The 27,904-nt window shown below is 40.1% G+C and overlaps 2 protein-coding genes across 4 annotated transcripts in view; both read left to right on the top strand.

Moving 5' to 3' along the window:
- The window catches only part of slc26a6.2 (solute carrier family 26 member 6, tandem duplicate 2), a 15,623-nt gene extending 4,868 nt beyond the window's left edge, over nt 1–10,755 (top strand). Inside the window, 11 exon segments of the mRNA XM_088649193.1 lie at nt 1–41; nt 610–716; nt 1,021–1,043; nt 1,046–1,075; nt 1,078–1,088; nt 2,299–2,391; nt 4,912–5,034; nt 5,184–5,330; nt 6,318–6,372; nt 7,128–7,252; nt 9,943–10,755. The exon segment at nt 1–41 is cut by the window's left edge and continues 2 nt beyond it. Of these exon segments, the coding sequence (XP_088505319.1) occupies nt 1–41; nt 610–716; nt 1,021–1,043; nt 1,046–1,075; nt 1,078–1,088; nt 2,299–2,391; nt 4,912–5,034; nt 5,184–5,330; nt 6,318–6,372; nt 7,128–7,252; nt 9,943–9,966 (779 nt within the window). The 3' untranslated portion in view covers nt 9,967–10,755.
- A 310-nt stretch (nt 10,756–11,065) lies between these two features.
- Nucleotides 11,066–27,904, top strand: part of mgll (monoglyceride lipase) — a 46,197-nt gene continuing 29,358 nt past the window's right edge. Inside the window, exons 1-2 of one of the 3 annotated variants that reach the window (XM_080469876.1) lie at nt 11,066–11,075; nt 14,926–15,061. In XM_080469876.1, the coding sequence (XP_080326002.1) occupies nt 14,934–15,061 (128 nt within the window). In that variant the 5' untranslated portion in view covers nt 11,066–11,075; nt 14,926–14,933. Of the gene's footprint in view, nt 11,076–12,874; nt 13,089–14,035; nt 14,164–14,925; nt 15,062–27,904 lie in introns of those variants that run through there. The other 2 variants (XM_080469875.1, XM_080469874.1) reach the window with 2 other exon arrangements.

The following is a 27,904-nucleotide window of genomic DNA, read 5'->3' as shown; positions in this document are numbered from 1 at the left end:
TGGACATCCCTGCACTGTGGAAGAGCAACAAAGTAGACATGGTGAGCGGATAGGGCTGAATTTCTTTTTTTTAATGCCGTTACATTTTGCAATAATTGCATTAGTAACTAATTGCTAACTAATAACTGGAATTAGTAATCCTGTAACATTTACTGAAGTATGGTCATTGTTTTCTTTCTTGTTTCAAATTTGATTTTACATGAAAACAGTTGCGGAGTGGCTGTCTCTGTCTGCCCTGCTCATTGAACTGAAGCTTTAGTGAACAGCCCTAATATTAATATTAGAGAAGCCAAACTAATTTACCAGTAGTGTGTATAAAGCATGTGAGATTGAATGCTCACCAAATTGATTACTTTATGGAACTAATTCAATGAGTGACATCATATGTTACTCCTATTGTAAAAGTGTTTCATTGAGAAACTTGCAGAGTATGTCAACATAATCTCAAGTTTCGCACCCAGATTTTTCTACGTGGAAGCCTTTATTTGATCGGGCCCTTTTTAATTATGTAAATATGTAAAACATACAAACAAAATGTAAATGTATGTGTGTTTTCTGTCATAAATGCGCGATATGACTCATCATGTGCTCTCTTTCTTCGTGCTCCAGTTGGTCTGGTTGGCCACCTTCATCTTCACCGTGCTGTTGAACCCTGACATGGGCCTGGCTGCTTCGATCGGTTTCTCCATGCTGACGGTCATCTTCCGGACTCAGTTGTAAGAAAGCATCACTGTGGACGTCTGTGCACACGCAGGAACACTCCTGATGACAGAACGTGGTTTTCCCACCAATTTGGGTCAAACATAGAAAGTGATCTTGATCATTAATGATTTTCTTCTTCTTGCTGTCCAGAAGTTCCTCTTTTCCTTGTGTGAACCATGTTTACAGATTATTTGTGTTCATCAGCTGCGTACAAATTTACAATTTTAAGAATTAAGAATTGACCATTCTGACGTAGGTCCCTTCCTTCATCCTAACACAGTCTGACTCAAACTGTTGGTGTGTTCTGGTTGTTTCCAGACCTAAATACTCTGCATTGGGCAGATCCCACACACAGACGTTTACAGGCCACTGGAGACTACGTTCAGGTATGGAGCAATGCCGCTACAATATCTGACACCATGAGGTTTTAAAATGATCATTACAAAGTTTTATACAAAGGTGCACTTGTCATAACCCTTATTGCTTGATGTCATTAAGCATGCCCATCATTTAATTGCTTTGTTACAGTGAGTCTCATTGTGAAGGCGTCTTCCAATTACTCTCTCACTACAACAAACTTTGGTATTAATCACATTTCAGTGTCATTAATGCCATTTTCCAATGATGAACGAAGACAATTAACTACTGCTCTCTCAAGATTGTAATATTTTTTTTGTTCTGGACTTCAAATCACTAAATGGCATTGACATTGTTCTTTCAATACAATGGCAATAAAGATTCCCATTTAGAATGAACAGGGAAAGCTTGGCATACAGTTGAGCCTTTAACCGAGGAGGTAATGAACACAACGCATCCCAGAACAAACACAAAAACAGTACAACAGAGTAAATATCTTCTCCTCATCTGTAATAAACAAAATAGCTTTGTGTCCTCTGTGAAAATGCAAAGCAGTATTTAATCTTTCAGTCCTGCCTAGACAAAGTATAAGAATTATAGATTTATTGGCATTTTAAGTCTTTTTGGCAGTATCTGATTCTAGCCATAATAAGGATATTATAACTGAGTATTGCAATTAATATTACTGAATTCTAAGTTTGCTTGTTACAGGTAAATTTGTTGTATGTGAAAACAGTTAAAGAGCTGCTGCCTTGTTCTGTCCTGCTGCCCGTTACACAGTACCCGTGGAATAAGAAAATTAACATGAAAGAAACAATAGCTTACCCTTTTAACAGCTGTCAGCATGTTGGTACATCTGCTGTCAACCCATGTCTTTTGAAATGCAATATCAAGATTCTTTAGAGAATCTTCCTATAAACTCTGATTCCTCTTCACTTGAATTAAATATCCAACCAAACACAACACTGACAGCTCAGCTAGTGTATCACAGCAGCACTGCTGTAATACAACTGCTGTATTGATAAAACGCATTGCTGTGTTGTTGTTTATTTTTGTCCCCATGGCAATCGTTACTGTTTATTAGCAAAGTACCTAAGCCACTATATTATGAGAAGTGTTTCAGTTATATAGTACCGAAGTGATTGACAGTAAATGTATTTGTGTGTCAGTCAATGACCCAACAATGAACTGTGATCAGATCTTGTGCAGAAATTTGCTGTTGTGACTTTTCGTTCGTAGGTGAAGCCTGTGCCTGGGATTCTGATCTTCCGTTCCTCTGCCACCCTCTACTTTGCCAACGCTGAGATGTACCAAGATGCACTGGGAGAGAAGGTATAGATGATCACACAAGTACAACCTAAACTCTCAAATAACCTTCAAACAGCGATTGCTCAGATATCTTCTCAGTCTTTAAACCAAACTACCATGCGGAGCACCAAATAGAATATTAATGGGACTCAATGTCGTGTACAAAACACAAAATAAATGGATGCACAGGATTTCAGCGAATATATAGAAAAAAGCACAGAAGAGAGGAGAAGCTGTCTCAGTTTTTCACAGCTTCCGTGTACTTCTCTTTTACAAATATAATTTCTGTCTAATAACTGACTCCGACATGTCACCCATTCCCACATCAACCCCGTGACAGACATTGTTCAAAATGTCACTCAGCTATTTTCTTTCCTCTTTTCATCTCCTCGACTTTTTGTTCAAGTAACCTCCCCCCTCCCCATTCTTCCGTCTCCCCCCCTCTTCCCATTCATCTTCTGCCATGAAAAGACAAATCTAGAGAAAACAAATGACAGAGAGGAGGGGGAGAAACGGCGAGGAAGATAATTGAACGTCTCATTCGCTGAAGTGTCAACATGCAAAAGTCGCAGTGTCACAATCCGATATGTGAGGCACCGGAAAGGTTTCAGTCTGGATGAAGCGACAGGGCTTATTTTAAAAGGTGGAAAACTGCCACCAGATCAATTGTGGATGGTTGATGTTTCTGTGGGATGTGCTGTTTGGTTTCCCTGGCAGCCACAGAGCTGATGAAAACCTGATGTCATACAGCATGTTGAAGCTCACTAATATTCAATCTGTTTCAGGAGATTAAACCGCTGTTGCCAATTCCGATCCTCTTATGATTGGCAGACTGACAATGTTCTTCAATAAGATTTATTGAACAATCAGAACAAACAATAAAAGTCTGATGCTGATGACTGGTGACCCTGAGATTTATCCATTTCTGTGGTTGTTACTTTTAAGATATTTCAAGTGGTGTTTTAGTCTAACCAAGGGGCCACATACAGCCCAATATCTTCCTGAGGCTTGACTGGTAAAATAGTGGCCTAATAACCTTTACATTTGAACTTTTAAGTTTTTCTCTGTTCTAGTGTCAAGTACAAGTTTAGAAAACGTCTACATTTTGGCAAAAATGTTCCACAATTAGTACTGAAAATTATTACAGTCAACATAAAAGCAATTATAATGATACTTTCTGGTGCAAAATTCAGTGAACTGTCCCCCCAAAATATCTAGAACTAGATTTGGACGAAAAATTAGACGTGAAGCAGTTTTTTAGTCTAATAAAGTAATGAACATGCTGCCTCCAAAAAATTGCTTATGAAAGGGGCTTTAAATGGAATATTATTCAAATAGTAGGCTTACATCTATAGCGACATCTGATTTTGAAAGTATTGAAGTAGATTACTTAGTGTAATATGTAGTGAATTACTGAAATTATGAACAATATTCTATAGTATATAAGTACAAAATATACTACTTAATTACATTAGTGTGATTGAGTCAGCTTCTTAAGTGCATTCAATCACAAAACAAAAAAATGGCACGTAGAATCCTTGTAAAAGGGATTATCTGAAAAAATTGTATTAGCACTGAAGAATCTTTTGGACATTTGTACTTTCGCGATTTGAAATATAAACATAGGCGAGGCTGTTCACTGAGTCACCATTGAGCCAGTATACAAAATTTGCATTTGTTCTAACTGTATCTTTAATACCTTTTAGTAGATAAAAGTGTCGATGACATGCACTGAATAATTACACCCTTAAAATGAAAAAAAAAAAACGTGATGCAGTCAATTATCGCTATAATACTGTAGTGAAGCAACATATTCAAAACATGTATGTGCATGCATAAGTATGTGTTCATATGTTGAACACTTTTATTGAATTGACACCAGATTTCTCCGAGTAAGGAGGATTTTCCCATCAATGGCTCGCCTTTTGTTCTCAGTGTTTGTATGTAAGACAAGCTGATTGTGTCCAAACCAGCAGGACGACATGTCTTCAGGGTGTTGTTACCTGCTAGGCCTATTTTACTCAGATCGAATAAACTGAGCAAACCAGCTCAGCTGTGAACACATAACCTCACAGTGTTACTCAAGATCACCCTGAACACCAAACTCTAAAAAAAACAAGTTTGAGTGGAAAAACAAGTCTTACTGAGTAGAAAATCCGAACTCGTCCTGAAACAACCTCCATACAGTCATAATGTGGTTTAAAACTGAAATCAAAACACATGTCAACTACGAGTAAAAAAGAAGCTGAAAACAAATTAAGGCTAAGATCAAAAACCGAAACCATCTTTATTCAATTCAGAACTCGACTCAATGCATTTTTTCTTCTAGGTTTGCGAGACTGCAACAAGTGATCTGTTTCTTTGATTTGAGACAAGATGGCCTTGTAAACTACTCGTTAAATGTTTGCTTCACTCGCCTCTAGGCCAGCACTGCTCCGAATTGTCATGAATTTTGTTCTTTCTCTGTCATCTAATAATGAGTTGTGACACCGAAAAGAAAAACATGCTATGAATACTAATCTTTACCTGTGCTATGTCTTCTAGTCTGGCATCGACATCACAAAGATCCTGTCAGCAAAGAAAAAACTGGAGGCCAAAATTAAAAGGCAAGAGAAGAAAAAGGCCAAAAAAGCAAAGAAAGAGCTTCAGAAGAACGGTGTAGACCACGTGAGTTGAAACAGCAACAGGAAAGACCCAACTGCTGCCTCATATACAGTAAATCAGTGTTGATTGTGCGACATAGAGAACATACAACTATAGCATTTCAACCATTTGATCGTCCCTCTGCTTGTTCCTTCTTGTCTCATTCTGCCCAGGCGGGGGATTCAGAGTACGAGGAACCAAAGGACATTGCAGTCATTGAGATGGAGGCTGAGCGCGACCCCTCAATCCTGACAGCCATTGTTCTGGACCTCAGCCCGGTCAACTTCCTGGATACTGTGGGAGTCAAGACACTACGAAATGTACGAAGACGGTGATCTCATTCAGCGGAGCAGAAACAAAGGAAAGGGGGGGAGAGAACTGAATATCAAAACAATCAATATGAAGCTGCTTATGTTTTGGGGAGGCCATTGTGATGCCTCGTACGGTAACCTCGGAGGGGTTGTTAAACCCTTGGTCCATGGTATTCTTTTGGACTCTTCATGTATGAAGTGGCAGGTTTCATAAGAAGATTGACTGTAGATTGTCCGGTCGTTCAGTAGATAGACATCCTTGATTAGGGGTGTCAAACATAAGGCCTGTGGGCCAAATCGGCCCACAAAGAGGCTCCAATCAGACTCACAAAAACACCAAGCAAATTGTACAAAATTGCAAGCATTGATTTTTTTTTAAACAACTTTCTTAAGAGTAGTGGACGCAACACAATACTGAGACCGGAGCTAAAATATTGGTGAAAGAAAGATACCTTTGTGCTCCAAGCCGTATGGTCAGGGTGAGCTTGTAAAGACATACATGCAACAGTTATAGGAGAAGTGTTTTGGACATTTCACCATATTTTGCACCAGGAGGTTTCGTTAAAATTGGCTTTATATTGAAGATCGTAGTAATTTCCAAAATAACTGTTTGGTTTTGTGAAAGTATAGACATTTTTTATATTTTGGGCTGCATGTGGCATCTGATCTAAAATGTGTTTGATGAACCTGATCTGGGAAGATATGCTGACTGACCAACTGGCAGGTTGGCAGATCTTACCATTTAGAAGAAATCTGTGCAGTATGCATAGTTTCCTGTTCCACTGTTTCAGAGTCAAATACGATCAGGAGTGACAGAGAGAACATAGGATATTTATTTCTTTAAAAATTTGCAAACACAATCCCCTACCGCTCTTCGTGCCTTGTCTTTCGTCGTCATCTGACTCCTCAGGCAGCCCATTGCAGCAAATTGAATTGTCAGACAAATGAAATGATCCTCAGTTTGATTGTTGCTGTGTGCCCGTGTGTCTGTTTCAGATTCGGAAAGACTATGGAGAAATCGGTGTGGAGGTGGTTCTTGCTGGCTGCCAAAGTAAGTAAAATACCTGACGTGAGTCGATCCCCTTTTGATGGGAAACATACGTGACTCCATCTACAGCTGATCTATAAAATCCCATCCTGTCGTGTTCTTGCCTGTGCTGCAGCACACATGTGGATGTATTTTTCACGGCCCACACCCACTCGGACACACACAATTAGAGTTCATTCAATAACACTACATATTGTTGTAGCTGTCTGCTGATGGGGAAAGTCAAAAGTTGATCCATTTTCCAGGGAACAGAGGCCATTCCTCCCTCTTTTAAACCATAATATGTAATCTCAGGTCATGAGAAGATTGTAACTCATCTCATGGAAACCTAAAAGAGACACTAAATCTTGTGGACATGTTCTGCTTCTATGGTTGAAAGCATCTACTCTCAGTGTTTACTTTTACATACAGTAATGGCTCGGGAAATGTACGTCTGCCTTGCTGGATGGTGAAAAGAATGAGTCTCTGGGGGGAGGCCATCATACGATGCCGGAAGCCATTCAGTTTATTTTAAGGGAACAGTGGTGCTAATTTGCCCAGAGTGGGTTGATAGTATATAATGAGATGTATGAGGAAAATGTTTTATTGTGTGGGTTTGGATTCATGGGGGGGAAACAAAAATACTTTCATACAGCCAGAACTACTCATTCTAAGCACTTTATTTTTCTTTGCCACACTTGTCCATCTCTACTTTTGCCATTGCCCATTGTGTCTCTGCTGTCATCTACATTTATTGCTACATCCCTTTCTCCATCCAGCCATTGTGGTGGACAACCTGGAGTCTGGAGGCTTTTTCAACGACAAAGTGACAAAGTCCTGCCTCTTCACCACCGTCCACGATGCTGTGCTTCATCTTCGGCCTGCTCGAGCACAGAGCCAACAGGTCGGGCCTTCACACAAGTCATCATCGTATATCAATGCATTTTGACAAGGACAGTTTGACATTTTGCAGCTTATTACCGCTCCCCTTTCACAGAAGATGAGAGAATCAATACCACTCTCATGCCTGTCCATTAGATATGGAGCTGGAGCCCTGTGCTTCACGTAATCCCCCTAAAAGACTCACAACTTGTCGTTTGCATGCTTCAGCTTTTAGATTAATCAAGAAAGATATAACATGAAGCAGGAAGCTTAAGGAGTTTTTGTTCGGTTTGAACTGAGGCAAACTCCCAGTTTCAGATGAACTGGCTCAGTGCATGAATAACCAGTGTAGTGACTCAGTGCTTTGATTTCTCTAAACTTGTAATGTTCACCTGTGTGGAAAGTAAGAAACAGGTACTGGTCACGCTGACCCAGTGCATCTATAACCAACCCAGAGGCACAAAGAAATCTATTCTGTAACGCAAAATATGAACATTTGCACCTGAGTGTGAAGAGTCACACTGCTGCTATTCAGAATATTAACAAATACTTGTAGTCTCTCTCTCTCTCTCTCTCTCTCTCTCTCTCTCTCTCTCTCTCTCTCTTTCTCTCTCTCTCTCTCACGGCACATCAATGATGAGAGCTAAAAAGGTTTGCATGTTCTCCCTGTTGATTTCTGGGTTTTCTGTTGTTCTTCTGGTTTCTTTTCACCGTCCAAAAACATGCATTTAAGAGTCGTGTCTCTAAAACGAGCCCCAGATGGATGTAAATAAGTGTAGTTGTCTCTCTGTGTTGTCTGTGTGATGGACTGGTGACCTTTCCAGTGTGCACATTGTGCAGAATAGAATATGAAGTGATGGGTGAAGTAATACCCTATGAAATCCATTCTTGTGGTGAAATACCCTTTTACAAGTGTGCTTTTTCCAAAATACTTTCATGTGTTTTGTCCGTTCATCTGGTAGTCCTACTCTCAGTGGTTCAGAGGCAATATGCTTCCACTCATTTAGCCATATTCCCTCCTTTCTGTTGAATATAAAGTCCCTGGTTATGCCTGCTGGGAAGGTCTTTTAGACTACCTCGACATTATTTGGTTTAAAATAACAAAGTAACATATGCAAATTATTCATGATTATATATATTCATAAGTTAATCGTGCCTCGCTGCATGATTCTCTGCAAGTCTCCATTTATATGTATGTGTGGCCACAGGGCTCTGGTTATGGTCAAAGGGAAGTTAGGAAGTTCTGTTTGTGCGATGTACATGTAGACCATAATATCCACTTTACTCCTTATGTAATGTACATTGTTGGCTATTGAGACCGGGGTGACAAACCATCATTCATTGTCTCAATTATATCAATTCCCTGGCTTTTTAGGAAAACCACGTTTTTCAACACTAACAGAGTAGATTTGATATTCTAACTGAACTAAAATGTTATCCAGTGTGCTCCGGAGTTTATGCTGAATACAAAACCTCAAAGTTAACTTCATGGTGCTGCTGCTGTCACTACATTCATACAGCAGTTTCTGCATGTGTTACAGGCCCCTAGTGATCATCATTATTAGATTTAAAAAAAAAAGTGTGTTGGGTCACACTGTGATATAGTATGCATGAGGGGTTTAAATCTAAATATAGGCAGAAAAACAATGTAAAAAATAAACATTGCTTCCAATTAACCTAGTTGAAGTCGAAGACTAAAGATGAGGAACTTGACTGACTTTAGTCCAAACAGCTGGACAACAAGAAGCTCAAGAGTTCCACGTGTTATGAACATTCATCACGCTTTTTTTATATTAAAATTAAACTGAGAAAATACTACCTGATTTCAGAAAAATGCTGTTGAACCTTTACTTTCCGCAAGACGTTGAGAGATAACTAGAAATATTATATTGCTTAATTTCTACTCAATGACAACTAAAGAGTACTGTTAAACATAGAAGTAATAAGCTGCTTTCTCAGAAACTACTTTCTTAGAGCCTTTAAATACATTATTGATAACAGACATTTGATTTGATTGTCTTGTATAAGCATACTTTTCAGCAATCAATAAGTTACACAATGGAAATTTGTGTTGTACACTAATGTAGATGAAAAGCCGTAATGCAGACTGTATGGTAGATAGTACAGTAATGCGAATACTTGTGATTTATTACTCCGACTGATGCTTTCTACCCACACTCACATTCATGCGTCTGTGCCAGCGTGCATGCCTGACTTTGCTTTTGTTATGCTCACTTCTCTTTCAGTATTTAGTTGCTTACATAGCTTTGTGTTTCTGCTGATGTAGAGAGCATTCAGCAGAGGAAACACACATATTTAAGGAAGCAGTGGGCTTTGTGGTGATGTGCCAGACATGAGGTTAGAAACCTATCTGTATTATATATATATATAGCCTTTACTTAATTGTAGATACGTTCAAAACACTCATTAATAAAAATCATGACTAAGAAACATTTTATCACATCAGAAATAAATCACATTCAACACTGACCTCAGAGGCTTTTACTGGACTTCAAAAGTTCAATACAATTTATTACCAAATTTCCATGCAGCATGTTCAATCTTCTGTTCTGTTCCTCCTCATTGACCCCTGAGACTGAGACTACCCACACGTTCATGCCACTCGAGGACATGAGGACAAGAGAAACAAAAAAAATTTCTTATCTGGTGCTTCTTCTCTGATGTGTTCTCTCCTGTTGGTTTGTTTCACAGGACATCAGAGCAACATATTTCTGAGTCTGAAGAGGAGCGATGGAGGATCTTGTGAGGATGAAGCAGCAGCAACCTCTACACACACACACACACACACACACACACAGTTTAGTTTAGTAATTGTAACTGTGCGTCTTGTGTTAAGTTCCAATAGATTTTGTAAGTTATGAATCGTTAAATAAATAAATTGTTTATTTATAAAAACCCTGCCAGGGCTCATGTGATGCATAAATGTCATGTAGCTTCTCTGCGTTCATTTCCTTTGCAAGCACAGAAAGGTTTTACTAGAATATTCCGAGGAAGACGTTTGGATTTCGTGTCACATGCACAGGAAACCTTTAAATTCTCCTGAAATGATCTGGACTGATGAAACCGATGACTCACATGTGGATTCAGGATCTTCCCTTTTCCGGTTTCTCTCTGGGATTAGCTGCCTGATGGCTGCCTGTGCACCCACGTATTCATCAGGTTTTGATTAGGGACTTTTATGCTGTTTAACATGTGTGACACCAAAATATAATTCAAACCTGGATTCCCTACAACTGTCCTCCTACTAACTTTAAAAAAAAGTTTCAAACGTTACTTGAAAATAGTACATATTTGTCATTTCAAATAGGACATTGTCCGTATGTCTGTAACCCTTCAGAGGTTCATTTCCAAAGATTTACAAATGCAGCAATCCTCTGCTAACAAAAACCAGGTATGATGAATCATTGTTTGTTGGAACATGATGAATCATGCTATGTTGAAACAAAACAAATTGATTTACTTGTAGATTCCATTAAAATGTTTTTCTTAAACGTTCTTTGGCACAAAAAAATGAGACTCCTGTTCTCTCTGTATTCGCATTCCATTAAAAACCACGAAAAACTACAGACAGAAACCAGATTTCTACTCGAGGTGACTCAGATCAACTATATCGCAACATGTCATTTGGTCAAGTGCCCAAGAAAACCTCTCAAGATGAAAATAGTCAAGCTTTAAATCATTATCTTAAGGTCCTCCTAGGTTTAAAAGATTTAAGAACGCTGTATGTATGTATGCACGCCCAGAAGTGATGTCGATGTGCACTCACAACATGCTGGGAACATTTCAGCACCACGACAGCGAGTTGAGGACAAGAACCACTAGAGGTCAGTGAAGAAAAGGCTTTCAGCTGCTGCTAAGCTGCCCTTTAAAAATGAATACTTTCTTTTATAACCCAATAATCAGAGTGAACTGCCATTTTTTTTTTTTACCATTCATTATTCAGTCTGTGAATCGTAAGCCAAAAGACTATGGTTCAGAAGTTGTTTTATTTTTATTATTATTATTATTATTATTATTGTTATTAATAATAATAATAATAATTGTATGGTCACTGCGCATGTCTGGCAAAATGGCTCCATATCGCCCCCTACATAGTTTTCACGTTTGTAACATTTAAAACTCTAGATCACTAACAAGTGATTTTTTACTCCGGCAATAATTTACATTCGATTGTTTCAGTGCTGATTCTGAGATTTATTTGCTTCTTTTTTTTTTTAATCGCTTCAGATTTTTAAACTTTTTAAAATCATTTTTAATAGTGAAGTGGATGGGAAAACTCTTCAACTTACCTTTAAACTCGTTCAACGTTGAACCACTACAGGTTCGCCATACTTTCAGCTTGAGACTTCATTTAACATTTCAAACTTTGCCACATTTTTCCACTATTCAGGTGACATTCTCAATCGGAGTACCGCAAGTAGTGAGCACACGTTCAACGCTGTTTGCAGCTTTAATTATTCCTGGTATTTTTTTAATCAATAGTAAGAGAATACTAAAGCTGATATTTACCACCAACACTGCATTATTCCTTCCTAATTGAAGGCATTTTATTGTTTTTGGACGCATGACTGGTTTGTTTAACCACCCTCACCAACCTCATTAGAAGAAGACAACAAATATTTTATTAGTAAATGAGGTGAATGAGAGCTCAACAACTAACAACAATGTGCTTGCTTCACAGAAGCTGGTTGAGACCAAAGACAGAGATTAAAAAAAAAAGAAACAAAGGAAGGAAGGTGACTCAGGATGCAAAAGAGCTTTAGGGGGGCCCACCAGGAAAACCTGGGCGTCAGTGGGCGTGTCTTATCCAAGCATAGAAAAATCATGCTAAAAATAAATAAGTAATTAAATAATCAATATCATAACGGCCACTTCAACAATCATGACGGTTCCAGACTATCAATACATCTCATATTATGTGAAAGAAAAACGTTAAGAAGTCAGACTTTCAACTAAACCTTGTAACCTGGTGTAAAAGTGATGTTTAAATGTGTTTCATCATTAATGAAGCAGTAATTATTTGCATAGATTAATGCATTTCCGTCACATGATGGGTAAATATATTTTCCTTCACATTTTGTTCTGCATATTTTCAGTTTTGTTGTAAATCCATTGTGCAATGGTTTCTTGTGTTTGTTTTGTGCAGAAAATGCAGGTACACATTAACAAATGTTTGCAAACCGGCGTGTTTACACTTCCACTGCCTTGAGCCATCAGTCTGACCCTGCATAAATCTACATGATAAATACTGTTAGATGAAGAACTGGACACTGAAATAAGTAATAAATGAACATCAGCAGCTCTGTGATGTGCAAAGGTGGACGACGTGGACTCAAGCGTACCCTCTTCTATTTTTTCTAAAAGGTAATTGAGGCTCGACCATTGCGGTCATGAGAGCAGCAAGGAGAGCGAGGGAGAGGGTGTGTGTGTGAGAGAGAGAGAGAGGGTGTGTGTGTGTGTGTGTGTGTGTGTGTGTGTGTGTGTGTGTGTGTGTGTGTGTGTGTGTGTGTGTGTGTGTGTGTGTGTGTGTGTGTGTGTGTGTGTGTGTGTGTGTGTGTGTGCGTGTGTGTGTGTGTGCGTACGCGCATACTTATTTAGTTTCTCCCCAAACTACACTGACCGCATTCTTCTCTTGGCGGGTGGCGAGAGGACAGCATCGTCGAGAGAGAGAGAGAGAGAGAGAGAGAGAGAGAGAGAGAGAGAGAGAGAGAGCGAACGAGAGAGACAGAGAGAGAGAGAGTAGAGCGACTTACTGGGAGATAGATAGAGAGAGAGAGAGTGAGTGAGACAGAGGGCGATATTAAAGCTGAAACTTCTCTACAGACGCTCCTGTGCAGGTCAGTCTTCTTTTTTACAACAAATGTTGATGTTATTCTTAGAAGATTATCCTCGAATTGGAAAAAAAGAAGAAGTGATTATTACGCACAGTCTAAAGTGTCGGATCAGTCTCTTATATCCGCAGTGTGGCTCCAGTGTAATGTGTAGATTTGCAGGGATGTTTCCACATGCAGCATCTTCTTTTGCTTCATTCATCACGTACAGATCATCAGTATTACACCTTGTATTACTGTGTTACAATGTAACGGTGCGCAAATCCAGAGCTGCATGCGCTCTATTGATAAGATGCCAAAGCAGGTTAATCGATTATTTCCACAGATGTATCCTTTCTGTCATCTTAATTAGACCACAGACATTTGATATGTTTTGCTATTTTCCCTCAGAAATGCACTGCATTATTCAAATATCCACTTATAATGAGTGTTTTCCAGCGCATGAAGCTGAAAATGTTGGATTGCAGTAAAAACAGAAGCGAGGTTTTCTTTTTTTTTTGCGCGCGCGCATCTTTTGCTCCATCCTGATAACCATTGTTTTCGCGTGTACTACTCACGCAAATCCAATGTTATTCACTGACTTCTTCATGTGCTCTGTTATGATCAATCATATGCAGCTGGCGTGAGCCATGATTCGCCACACAAACCTGGCAACACAAACAGATGCCAGTTATTGAGGGTAAAAAAATAAATAAAAAAAAGATCAATCACATTCTAGTGTATGTTGATGTCCGGGTTCCTTAAAGTATTGCTGGTTGACATATAGCTATGAAAACCCAGTACATGATATGCATGTCTCGTGCATTTTTCATAAATTGAAGCTTTTCCTTGGGCGCATTTGGAGTTTACTCATAGGGACAAGACAAAAAAGACAAACCGGTGGACCGTCATGTCGCCAGGTCACTAAACCTGAAAGACGACACTCCGTCGCCTCAGGAAATAGCTTCACACCGGAGCTATTTTTTACTGCCGATGGTGTGCCTGCCAGGTGGTGCACACGTTGTCCACTACATTGTAATGCTGCACGGGCCAGTGGCGCCACGTTGTGTATCCAGCTGGACCCCGATGCAAGAGAAGCCTGGTCTGTGATGCGGGGGGGGGGGGGGGGAGGAGGAGGGTGTTGTGCATCTGTGTTGCAGAAGAGAGAAATATAGAGATTGGCGTGTGTGCAGCTCTGCAGGACAAGCATGCATCGACAATTACATATTGGCAAGGAAGGGTTTTTAAAGCATGCAATAAATCATTATTTGTCCTTCACAATCCTGCTTGTTTTTTTGTTTGTTTTTGTTTTTCATTGAAAATGCACGAGTGCAAACAATAGTTCAGGTCAGTTTAGTTTTATCATTGCATCGTCCAATTGTGTGCTTGTAGAATGTAGAGTGGCTATAATATGATACTAAACCTATTTGTTTTCAAGAGGGAGGAAGGGATGGAGAAGAGAGAGGCCATGTGGAGAGCGTGTGGGCAGAGAGAGAGAGAGAGAGAGAGAGAGAGAGAGAGAGAGAGAGAGAGAGAGAGAGAGAGAGAGAGAGAGAGACCTTGTAGTAAACGGAACATAAGGTCTCCTGACGTAACGCTCCGTAACCGGTCCCTGCGGATCCACAGCGCCTCAGCGTGTGTTGTGTTTGCCTGTGCGTACTTGTGCAGCTCGAGACCAGACCTTCAGTATCCAGACCTTCATCCGTTCTCGTCACCCTCACCCGTGCATGCGCTGAAACCCGCACGCACACAATATAAACAATGCATGCCGTGACCGCCGCCACCTGCCTGCTCGTCGCCGGCCTCAGTTGCTTCCTGTACGGCAGCGACGTGTTGTCATCGCTGCTCCGTGTCTCTGTTGCAGACCCGTCCATGCGCGAGCCGGGCGCCGCTCCGCGGCGGAGCCCGCAGGGTGTCCCCTACACCGACCTGCGGCACATCATCAACGCGGACGGACTGCACCTGTTCTGCCGCTACTGGGAGCCCGCCGGTCCGCCCAGGTGAGTGCACACGAACCGGAGCACCGGGTTCTGGGGTTTCACTGGGCTGCGGGGAGCGCGCATGCCTCCCGTAGTTATTTTTAGACGCTCCTAAAGTCGTCTCAATAATCCCGCTCACATGATTGCTGGAAGTGCCGCGGTCATATGACGGCTGCCACTTCACTGTGGGGCATCCAAGTTCCTGTTTAGAAGTGTGTGACAGCATGGTACATCAACAAGACTGCTTGGTCAGCGCATAGGTATTTCTGAAAATAAGTGTATGCATGTTTAGTTATTTTAATTAAAGGTTTCACTTTGAAATGGTCTGTTTGGACAACACTGCCTATACCGTTTTGTTTACACGTGCACTGAAATTTATTATATTTCACTTTTATTTTACCAGGTAGGTCAATTCAGAACAATTCTCATTTACACTGATGACCTGGCCAAGAGGCAGCAAGAAGGCAAAAATACAGTGTCACAAGTCTAGAAAGAAAGTAGTATTTATGGTGTTTACAGTGATATATATTAAGAAACAAATCGATGAAATCTAAAAAGAAGTGATCTTTCATTATTGGCTGTATATATTTCTAAAAGAGTAGAGCAGAATAAATGTAGAAAGTTTTCAGGTCTATTGCAGATGATTCCAGTCGTTTGAAACCAAAGGAGGTACCGGCTTTGGGTATGGCCAGACTGATAAATCTACTAGAAAAGAAACTGAATTGTTTTGTGAACATTGAGAAGGGACTATAAATGTTTCCCAACAAGAGTTCTGTTTCTGAAATGAAACCACCATCTAGATTTGTCTTTTTATTTGTGGTTTAGGTGATTAGTGAAACTCGATAAACAGATGAACTGAAGTCCGGACAGTTAAGTCTCATTTTCTGACCCATCTGAAACAATAAAACGTGTAATTATGGTAATCTCCCCCATTGTGGCAATGTAACCAGTGACTCAGACTGGGTCGTGACCTCCTTTAAGTGCTCCACACTGAACAGGTTTCAAGCCTCTGTTGCTATCTCGTCCATCCAGCTGTCAAACCCACTCTGTCCAAGTTACAGTTGCAAGTAAAGGGAAGGGCACATCATAGATCATCACAGGGCGAGCACAGAGAGAGACAATGTCACCTACACCGAGTGTGAGGATGAACGTACGTACCTCCGTCTGGTCTGTGTGTCCCGTCTTCTGTTACATTATATTACCAAATGGAAAGATACCATTTATCTGCATACTATAACAATTAATGCTACTTCAGCAGCAGGATTTAGAAAACACACCGAATGTGAATAAATGTGATCTGTTACTGCTCATGCATTGAGTACAATTACGTCTACTGTCACTGACACAGTGCACAGCCTCACACCAATATGTATATTGTACTTTGGCCGTAAAATCTGCTGTAGGTCCCTGCAACAGACACATCAGCTACTTTAATTGTGGTCTTTTTGTTTGTTGTGTCTGCATTGCATTACTACTTGTTTTTGGGCTGTGAATTCAGTAGAAACCCAATGGGACCACATGCAAACTCCATCCCAAAACCATCCAGAACTGAACTAAGGTGTCTACTACACGGTGCCGGCCCTATTCATACTGATCTTATTATCGTAGCGAAAACCAGACGCACCAGTGACTGGTACTGGGTCATGACCTCATCTAGCAAAAGATGTTTCTTCAGTATATCATATCCTCTTAAATCATTGTGTACATGTGTAGACTATATTTCGTTAGAGCCAATAATTGAATCTGTTCACAATCTCTGACAGTGTGTAACACAAACGTAACAGCCTGCAAAGGCTTCAAACAGGAAAAAGGCATGAACAATGTTGAGCTGCGGGGAAAGGTTGCACGACTTGGCCTACATGTTTGATTGCTTCTCTCAGACGTGAAACATCCAGGCTTGAGGAACGCCCGGTAATCACGTCTAAGTCTTTGCTCTGTTGTACTCAGAGACGATATCACAAAAACCTAAACTCATTCAGGAGTCTGGCGTGTGAAAGGGAGTAAATGGCACTGATGTGGTCAATAAAACATCAGAGGCGTCGTTGATTAATGGATTAAGTTTATTAACAAACCAAAATGATTTGACTGGTTCATCTGGGATGTTTTCCACTATGCTGTTGGGGGCCCCCTCAGCTATTCGCTCTCAGGTTTTTCCAAGTCTCCACATATGTGGTTGTGGCAATGCAGGAAACACAACACAGATGCTGCTCTCGGTCAGAAACCACATAGTTGCATGCAGGATGAGATCACAGAGGGAAAGCGATGTGACAGATACTGGAGTCCCGTGAAATATGTGAAGTTGAGATATTACTGACAGACTGTTGATCCTCTATGACTTCAGAGGACATTAGAGGCCTGAGCGCAACTTTAACCAACTGTTAAGTTTACTTGCACTCCATTTGGGAAAAAGACAAGTCATCATAACATATTAAAAGAAGTCCTTAAGATGTGGCTCTGTATACACACACACCCACACACACACACACACACACATTCTTGCTAACTACCAACACGCCTGTACCCCGCCCTCTTCTGTGTAACTTCTCCTTAAACCCAGCTCACAGTTATACAATAGCACATGTGTATGTGTGGGTGATCCATTGCATTCATACACGGGCCTGCTTGTGTTTAGATATCTGTGGATTCTTACAATTGTCCACAATGCCACAACTTAAGACTTCAGTCAACATGATTGATCAATGGTTCACCATTAGTGTGCTACATTCTACTCTACTATAATCCATGGTTCATCCCTTATGGATTCTACTCTTACTGTGAAAAGCCACATAGTCTGTCAAATTCTGTGATGATTGAGCACACATTTGACTATTGGTCTGTCAATTAGGTGTCCCGAAGGAGGGTGGGATTCAGCTGACCAATGACTCATTCTTGTGGTCAGTCACATTTATTTAGTCTCGGGAAGCCCTCACCAATTAATGAAGTATAACATCTCCTTTCTGCTATAAGAAATAGTTCATCAGATAACTCATATTTTCACAGTGGAACTCGGTTTTAGCTGCATTTTCCTCTTGCAGTTCAAATTTAATGTAAGTGAGGAACTGAATCACAGCATGATTAAAATAGCCATTGAGCTTTTTATGTTGTAACTGTTTTGGAGCTGAAGGTTTGGGTGGCTTATATAAGTTCTTTATCACTGGAGGCTGGCCAATGGGGATGCTAAAGAAAGCATGCAGGCACGGTAGAGAAAGAGTGGGAGAAGAATACATGCAGATATCCGTGTAATCTGTGCCAGGATTATCTGTTCTATAAATTACATAGTGTACAAATCATTTTAAAAAGTATACACTGTATACTGGGAGCATATCTGTTACTTACTTGTTGTGTGCAGCTTGTTCAAGCTTGGTTTCTTTGTATTCAGCCGATAAAAATTCCACAGTGAGAAAAATAGGAGTCAATCTTTGGAGCTGCTTTTGCACCTAAATGCTTAAATTCCTCATAAACGCTTTACATTGTTGTAGCAGAGCAATGAGCTGCTGGAAGCTGGACGAGGTCCGTTCATTGCATGTTTTATTGGCTGACAAAACAGAATCTGCTCAGCAATATCACATCCTCCTTAGAGTCATATTGGTGGGTGGGCTAAGGCTTACATCAGGTGTTCAACCAGATGCTCAGTATCAGGTCAGGCAGCCATAAACAGTGAGGGCTTATAAATGTATTTGTTTTCTTCCCGATTTGTCTGGATGCTATGTCTCGATGTTTAGAGAAGTATAAGCAATCTAAATGACATAATAAAGAATCAGTGTTATAGTCAGATAACTTAAAAGAGAAAGGTCCTGTATTGGGTAGTCTGCTGTAAAGCTCTCCTCAAGTCACCTCTACTGGTTGTACACAAACGCTGATGTTTCACAGTGAACTACATTTGTGCGGCCTGCATGACAGATCCACAGACTCACAGCTACCCACTCACAGCAACAGTCAGAGTAGTAATGTAACACAAAGTGACACACAGCATGTCAGGACCACATTTATGAAATCTGAGGAGATCAAACAGCCAGAAACCTTCGGCTTGGTTCGGTAAACTTAAGTCCCATGGTTATTCAGTGGTGAAATCAAATGGGGCATTTTGGAAAATCAGGCTGAACTACCTCAAAAATTTTTAATTTTAGGTGCAAATTGTGACTAAAAACAGTGGCGGCATGCATCGCTTTCACCCTGATGTTTCCCTATCAGCAACAGAAGTAGCTGTGCAGAGATAATCTTTGACGATCAAAGCCGACTCCACGCAGATGAGCCATTTGACAGTTTATTCAGGCGGCAACTCAGACTGTGAAGACATTACAAAAGCTTCTGTGATGTGGTATGCTCAAAAGTAGAACTCATTATGATGGTAAGGAGTGATAATTAAGTGACGGCTGACAGTATCCTGCTGCTGGTTGTGACAATTAAGCCAGATTTTCCTCTTGAAGTCAAATATCATTCCATCTTTTTTATTCTCCTAGAACATTTTTGCCACCTTCACACCACAGCTCCCAACACTCCTGAAGTTTGGATGTGGTGTGCGGTAACCATGGCACCAAACCTACAATTATTGACTACTCTGGCTGTGGGCACCGCGTTATATGGGTATGAAGTGTGTGTTCAGCAAGACTGCGGAAATTAAACCAAATCCCCCACATTGTAGGGATGCGAGGGATACAGGCAAAGTATGACCTTTGTATCCAACAGCAGGGTGGTTGATTTACTGGACGCGAGACCAACAAGTGGATTAAAACAGATTTAAACTCAGAGGGTTGTTAAAACACCCGCAGCTCTCAGGGAAATGAGGTCGGATTATTCTCTGAGCTATAGTTTTCAGTGAAAGATATTTGCTTAAAAATGAACATGTGCTGCATTCAACCTTTTGTCAAACAGTTCCACGCAATGCTGAACACGAACGTAAGCAACAGCCACATAAATCTGTTTTTCACAGGATATGGAGTTTAAAAATCTCCTGCTATGCTTGACATTTTCAAGCTTCTGTAAAGATCAGACATACAGCAATAATGAACACTTTTCATAGAGAGATAGGTTACCTAAAAAGGAACTACAATGATTGATCGTGGTTATCTGCACGCCCTGGGTCTGAATAGAGTTGAGATTGTAAGGTGAGAGGCTATTTGCAAAGTGATCGTGATGCTCAGAACAATTCATCCATTGTTTTATCATTTTACTGTCAGAACGGTGGCTACCATTCAAGCAGTGTATGTGCATGTTGACCATGTTTTCTGTTATTTCTCTCACTTGCATAAGAGGAAATGGGCCTTACACTCCAGCTTCCTGCCACCCTAACTTGGATTAGTGAATATAGAAAAAGGGACGGAGGGATATGTAGTGTAAAACCAGTGGGACGGGAACAGGGAGGTTTGAATGCTAATCATGTTAAAATGGGAATAAGTGGAACCTCAAAACGGTATTTGCTGAAGTCAGCTAACTAAAACCTTCAGTAACTCCCACATTGGATGGATGTTTTTTGTCGAGCTCCAATATTTAGCCTTACTTTAAAATGTGAATACAGATTAATTACAAAGTCAGTTAGTCAGTGGCTTGATGGTCCAAAAGGTTTGACCTCCTGCCTGGTGGCCTCTTTTTACCCTAAATGTTTCTGATCGGAATAAAAACCTGACAGGACTCAGTCGGTGTAGCAGTGGCAGATGAATGCAGGTGAGGGGTTAAAAGCACTTCAGTTGCATATTTGCTCTATAGAAGGTCTTTTGAAAACAAAATGGAAGTTAAGGACAAATATTGACTGGTTGTCGGTCTAATGTCCGTGTACATCAGAAAAGGGCAGTAACCTGCATAGACTACATTTACCGAGGGCCTGACCTACTACGATTGTGCATTTAACATACTAAACTGCATGTTGAAGCAAACAGATTTCTGAGTGATACATGAAGAATGATACCGTGTGTGTATACACGTACAAACCGGATATTTCAAATCAGGGTTTTGTCTCCATTGGGCCTGTTTACATAGAATGATCTGCTGGAAACAATGTCATTTCTGTGTTTGTTTGCATTAAAGGAGCAACAGAAAAGAGGACCAGACTATTAACGTGTATACCACTGAATACTGTTGGCCTCAGATGGTTGGAACCCGGCCTTGGGCCTGCTGGTTCCTCCCGGTCCTGTGATCCTGAACTTGGTTGTCTAAAAAAGTCTCAAGACAGCAAGAGTGTGTGTGTGTGTGTGTGTGTGTGTGTGTGTGTGTGTGTGTGTGTGTGTGTGTGTGTGTGTGTGTGTGTGTGTGTGTGTGTGTGTGTGTGTGTGTGTGTGTGTGTGTGTGTGTGTGTGTGTGTGTGTGTGTGTGTGTGGGTGTGTGGGTGGGTGTGTGGGTGGGTGTTGTTTCGCCTGGAAAGGCTAACGGGGAAAACTAATGGGTCTAAAATTCTTCAGTCATTCTTATCTCGGACACCGTGACTCCCCAGCAAGCGCTTCCTGCAGGTGTTTCACTTAACTAATATGGATGTCTCGACGACTCCCTGGTTCAGGCGTTTGCAGTATCATTTAAGCATAATACTTGTTATCCCTTCATGATTTATTGATGTATGCGCCACTCGCCGTGTTGCGGAGCCGTTTACTTCACCTTCGGAGCTTTATCAATGCTGGCTGACTGAAATAAAAAAGAACCCCAACCTGCAGAGCGAGTTGAACGGAGCGAGGGGGAGGCGGTACAGTGGAACCTGTGAGGAGCGAAACCGGTTAGAGCGACACGCTGTACTGGACACGTCACAGTGCACGGACAGATATTTAACTGTTCACACACCGGAATGAGGACAGGTTTTCCTGGTAAATTTCAAGCTGAGCGACACTGAAACAGCCAAAATACTTGGGTTTATTGGAATATTCAGACGTTGTGGTGTCAGGAGATGAGTTTTGAGATCTGAATCATCGCCACCTCCCCGCGGCACAGTGCTGCAGTGAAACTTCTCTCCATTAGTTTGACTTTCCCTTAACAGCAGATAACATAAGGCCCGCGGGCCAAAACCGACCAAGATGCTCCAATCTGGTCCCACCAAGCAAGGAGGTTATATAGGGTTTATACAAGTCTTTTTTTTTTTTTTTTTTTTTACATTTCACTGTATTTTGCACCACAATTTGTCATTAAATTTGACTTTATGTTGTGATTGTTATAATTTTCAGTACTAAATGTTTGATCTTGCAAAAATATAGACGATTTCACATATACTGGGACCACAACAAAGAAAAACTTTCAAGTGTAAATACAAAGGTTATTATAGCAATATTTTACCAGTCTGGTCCACTCAAGATGAAACTGGACTGTATGTGGTCCCTGAAGTAAATTATATTCAATTATATCTTATTGAATAATAATAATAGTTTTGTATACATCTTATATGTACGTGCGTGTGTGTGTGTGTGTGTGTGTGTGTGTGTGTGTGTGTGTGTGTGTGTGTGTGTGTGTGTGTGTGTGTGTGTGTGTGTGTGAGGAATCTACAAGTAAATCAATTTGTTTTGTTTCAACATAGCATGATTCATCATGTTCCAACAAACAATGATTCATCATACCTGGTTTTTGTTAGCAGAGGATTGCTGCATTTGTAAATCTTTGGAAATGAACATCTGAAGGGTTACAGACACATACGGACAATGTCCTATTTGAAATGACAAATATGTACTATTTTCAAGTAACGTTTGAAACTTTTTTTTAAAGTTAGTAGGAGGACAGTTGTAGGGAATCCAGGCTTGAATCATATTTTGGTGTCACACATTATGTTAAACAGCATTAAAGTCCCTAATCAAAACCTGCTGAATACGTGGGTGCACAGGCAGCCATCAGGCAGCGAATCCCAGAGAGAAACCTGAAAAGGGAAGATCCTGAATCCACATGTGAGTCATCAGTTTCATCAGTCCAGATCATTTCAGGAGAATTTAAAGGTTTCCTGTGCATGTGACACGAAATCCAAATGTCTTCCTCGGAATATTCTAGTAAAACCTTTCTGTGCTTGCAAAGGAAATGAACGCAGAGAAGCTACATGACATTTATGCATCACATGAGCCCTGGCAGGGTTTTTATAAATAAACAATTTATTTATTTAGCGATTCATAACTTACAAAATCTATTGGAACTTAACACAAGACGCACAGTTACAATTACTAAACTAAACTGTGTGTGTGTGTGTGTGTGTGTGTGTGTGTGTGTGTGTGTGTGTGTGTGTGTGTGTGTGTGTGTGTGTGTGAGTGTGAGTGTGAGTGTGAGTGTGTGTGTGTGTGTGTGTGTGTGTGTGTGTGTGTGTGTGTGTGTGTGTGTGTGTGTGAGTGTGAGTGTGAGTGTGAGTGTGTGTGTGTGTGTGTGTGTGTGTGTGTGTGTGTGTGTGTGTGTGTGTGTGTGTGTGTGTGTGTGTGTGTGTGTGTGTGTGTGTATTTGTATTGGCTCAGTTATGTGCTTTTAAATAGCCATAACATATTTGATGTTTGGTTCATTCAATATCAACTGGTCCTACAATTTGAGATGTTTTTTTTTTTTTTTAATCCGATTCATTGATTAATCAAAAAAATAATTGACCGATTAATCGATTTTTTTTTAAAATGCAGCCCTAATATATATGACCTTTGATGGATTGGGCACTAAGTTTTGTAAGTACTATTAAGTTGCCCTTAAATTCTTCGATTGTCATTGTCATTATTTAAACATGACTTCTCTGTTCATTTCTTCTTCATATGAGTAGCTTTTCACGTCTCTAAATGAGCAGCGGCTATTTGATATATTAAGTTCTTAAAAAAATATTTTGCAGGAACAATTTCAATGTGAACTAATAATAAACGATCCAGCGCCACATGTTGGTGTGATGGTTCGCACTCACAGTGAGGATATCCTCGGTTTAAAACAAAAATTTTTGAATGACTTGCTTTATTCCTTATTGTCATATTTTCTTAGTTTTTAATTTTGTGAGAATAAAAACAGGGGAAGGGTTTATAAGATCTTTTAAAAAATTTGGTGAAAGGTAAGGAAATCCGCTATGATTGACAGATCTTCAAATAGATGTCTAACAGGGGCTTTGAACTTTCATAAAGCAGGGACAACTTGTCTGTACCACTCACGGACATCCTTGGAGTGCCCGTATATACAGTATATATACACACACACACACCCATGTTTGTACACGACCCCAGCGTTCTTTGTGTACACCGCAAACAAGTGCACAGTTTGGGTAAATATCATCCTGCTCTTTCACTTGTTTTCATTGATGAGTTTACCTTCACATTTGTTTCTCTGGCGTCAGTTTATTTAATATCCTCGCCACTCATTTCCAGCGTGTCATTTGAGAATACTTTGACAAACATAAATAACAGTTTCCTTCATGGTTCTAGTCAGAGGGGCGATATAGTGGAGTATATCAGGATATGAAAGTTGAGAGCCATTCCTGTTGATATAAAATCCTCAGTTTCTGGCTGGGATCCTTTTGCTCATTAACATGGAAAAGAGAGAGAACTAATGACTTTGAAGTCATCTACTGAAATGATTCCTGCCAGCAGCAGCCATTAAATTCAAAATGAATAAGTTGTCCAAAACAATAAGAATTGTCAAGGCACATTATGTATCTCTGAAGGTTTTCTGAAGCTATACTGATTTAGTTAGTGGTATGTTAGGCAATTCTGTGATGCCTACGGGAAAATGGGGATGCTGCAATGATTGCTGCAGCAAGTTAAGATCACATCAAAGAAAATGCAGTTACATAAGAAGAGTTTAGATTTCAGCAGTAACAGGAGCTGAAAGCAGCATCAGAGAAAGTCTATTCTTTAATGCTGTATAGACATGATGTGTGAGATATGTTCCTGAGTAAAGAAACAAGGACACATAAGGAAAAACAAATAATGTGATGATCAGAAGTCTGATTACTGTAAAAGTAAAGAGGACGAAACATTACTGTGAGTCATGTGTGGCTGAAGTCGGACTCAAATGTAACACAAGCTTGGAGTTTGAGGCGAACAGGCAGGAGAAACGCAAGGAAATCTATTGTAGCAACAAGTCTGAGGTGGTTTGAACAAAATCAGCAAACACACGTGAGGTTGATTAAGACAAACATGAAAACTCATTAGAATGATGAATTAACTTGTTTAGTCTTTCAAAAATACAATTTCTCATTAAATTAAATTTCTCAAACTTCCCATTTTCCAGATTTAGAATTTTGAAATGGATTTTTTTTAAACCTTTAAAATAAGACGCTTCCTATTTACTCACAAACACGGCATTAGTTCCACCGCCAGATGGGAGAGAAAGCTTCCAGGAAGGGAGGATGCAGGTACATGGCAAGGGACGAGTGCTCGTGGAAAAATGTAGAGAATAACAGAATGATGAGGGGAAGACTTGAGACCACACTAACAGAAACAGAGTTACCGAGAAGGCTGGGGAAAACACTGAAGATTAACTAAAACAATCTTTTGATTGTGAGCATTCGGTTGTAATTTGTGTTCATTCCCCTGTTGAGTTTGCAGCAAAAGTTGACGTCAGGTCGGGAGATATGGTTTTACTTGGCATGCCCGAGGGTTTGTTTCTTTATTGTTTCTTTACCACCAGATCAGAACAACAGACAAATAAGTGCTCCCATCCCTTACATGCCGAGTTCCTTCTGGATTTCGGCTCAGACTTCCTCGTATGAAGGGCAACAGATACAAACATGCCTTCGTCCCTAAAGCAATTTTCCCTCTGAATTCAGGACAGGGTAAGACGAGTTGTCCCTAATTTCATATTATGTGGCTTCTCACAGGTAGAGCAGAACTATTAATATGCTTCCCCTTAACAGATTTCGCATTTTATAGCTGATAGGCTGTTGAGTCGACCTAGTTTAGTATATTTTACAATTCTATTGAGTCACTGATCCTGATGTTTTTGCATCACATTGTATTATCCCTCCCTCTTGGATTTTAAAATGTTGTATGCTATGGATGTTTTTGTATGCCTTGGATGTATGTGTGTATATGCATTCTTTATGTTTTATACTTCAGTGCAACACTAATTGGCCTACTGGGACACAAATAAATACTGAACTGAACTGAAGTATTTAGTGTAAGTTGTGCCATGAATCCGAAGCTCTTTGCGGTGTTATCTGAAAGAAATTCAACAAGAAAAAAACTGCATTTCTTGATTGATTATTTTCTGCTCAGCACACTTTCTCAGCCATTCTGTATTGACTTCCCCATTTCTAGACATCCCATTCCATTTCATTTTTTTCCCCACCCTTCCGCCTGTCACATTGTTCCTCTCTGTCATATCGGTTTCATTTTGTTTTGAGTGCAGCGAATCCTTCCGTCACCTGGGAATTCCCAGAGTCATACAAAGTCTGAAGCTGTTTTACACAAAACGGAAATGTCTTAGGCTTACAACACGATATTTCGACTTGACACACACAGAAAAAAATATTCTAGAGCAAGAAGTGAAAGAAATCCTTGTAGTGCAGATGTTTGAGGCAGCATTGCAGTGTACCGTTGCTGCATGTCACAATTCCAATGGTCAGTTATGTCAGTAGACATATTGGGTTCTCATTATTTAAGGAGATTTATCATTGTAATGATGCATTCCCATCTCCTCAAGACTGTGACTCCTGATTTGAGGCTTATAGATACCGTATTGTGAAGGACAGAGAAACTTGATCTCCAGTAAACTTCTATACTAAATTGATACTTCTTCTTGGCCAAGCTCCTCCGTTGGTTAAATACAATTTATTGAATGTATTTCTTTCACAAGAACACTGGAACAATGTGCCAACAGGAAACACTGTGTAAGAACTGTGTGTAAGTGTCACTGAAATGATCAGCACATGTCTAAAAGCTATGAAACCTAAATAAAACACTGTTTGTGCTGTTCAGTCCTGAACTCCGGGTCCTTAAAGATACCCTGGCGTTCACCCCGAGAACATAGACGTATAGTGGAAGGGTCTTTTTTTTATTTATTTTTTTAGGTTAGCTCTGCAACACTGAAAGCAACTTTGATTCCTGAGGTCTGAGGTAACTGGAAAACAGAATTAAACTTTGTTGGAGCCCCATTTTTAAAAAAAACATTTTCCCCCCACCGGGCATTGTTTTCCTCCTATTGTGAAACCTATGGCGAGCATGTCAAACTCATTTTAGTTCAGGAGAAACATACATCAACTATAAATGACATCCTCCCCAAATATTTCTTTTAATGCTGAAAGTAAATTGTGAAAATATCCATATCCATACAATGTTGGACAGTGTTTTTACAAAACCAGAACCAGTTCAAAAGTGTCAATTCATCAATCCTCTTCAGGCTAGTGTTGCAACGAGATGGATTTCTGGAGCCTTTTTTTGCACACATTTGTCTGTGGTGTCTTGGCCTCCATTATAACTGATATAGCGTCATACCGAATGAATAAAGCTACCTACTTTGTACCATTTTCTACTTTGGTTTCATCCTGCGGGTTGCATGGGACTCTCTGGGTGGCCAGTGTTGGCTCTCGAGTGATATATTTAGCTGAGCACAAGCATGCATGCATGGTTGAGGATTAATGAGCATTTACAGTGGGCTGCACAATGTGAAAGCAATGCGAAGCTACAGGGATCTTTTTTCGGATTATGAGCTCAGAGTGACTGTGTGACATCTCTCAGTTCAGTGTGTAGTTCTCGTATAACATCCATGTTACTACAGTCACAATGACTTCCTTGGATTTTTAGTTTTTTTTCATTATTTGTTACTGCTCCAGTGTTTCTCAGTACAGAATCAATAAAAAAATGAAACAAGAGAAACAACAACAAGGTTTGAGTTGATTTGAATTATGTGTGTTCAAGCAATAAGTTATTGAAAATGTCCAGAAGCTGCTGAAAATTGAAAAATAATGTTCGTTTCAGCACAAAGCTGCACTTAAAAAATTATTTAAGGACACAGCAA

This window comes from Lipophrys pholis, assembly GCF_963383615.2.
Source record: "Lipophrys pholis genome assembly, chromosome: 8".
NCBI lineage: Eukaryota > Metazoa > Chordata > Actinopteri > Blenniiformes > Blenniidae > Lipophrys > Lipophrys pholis.
This window is presented reverse-complemented; position numbering and strand designations above follow the sequence as displayed.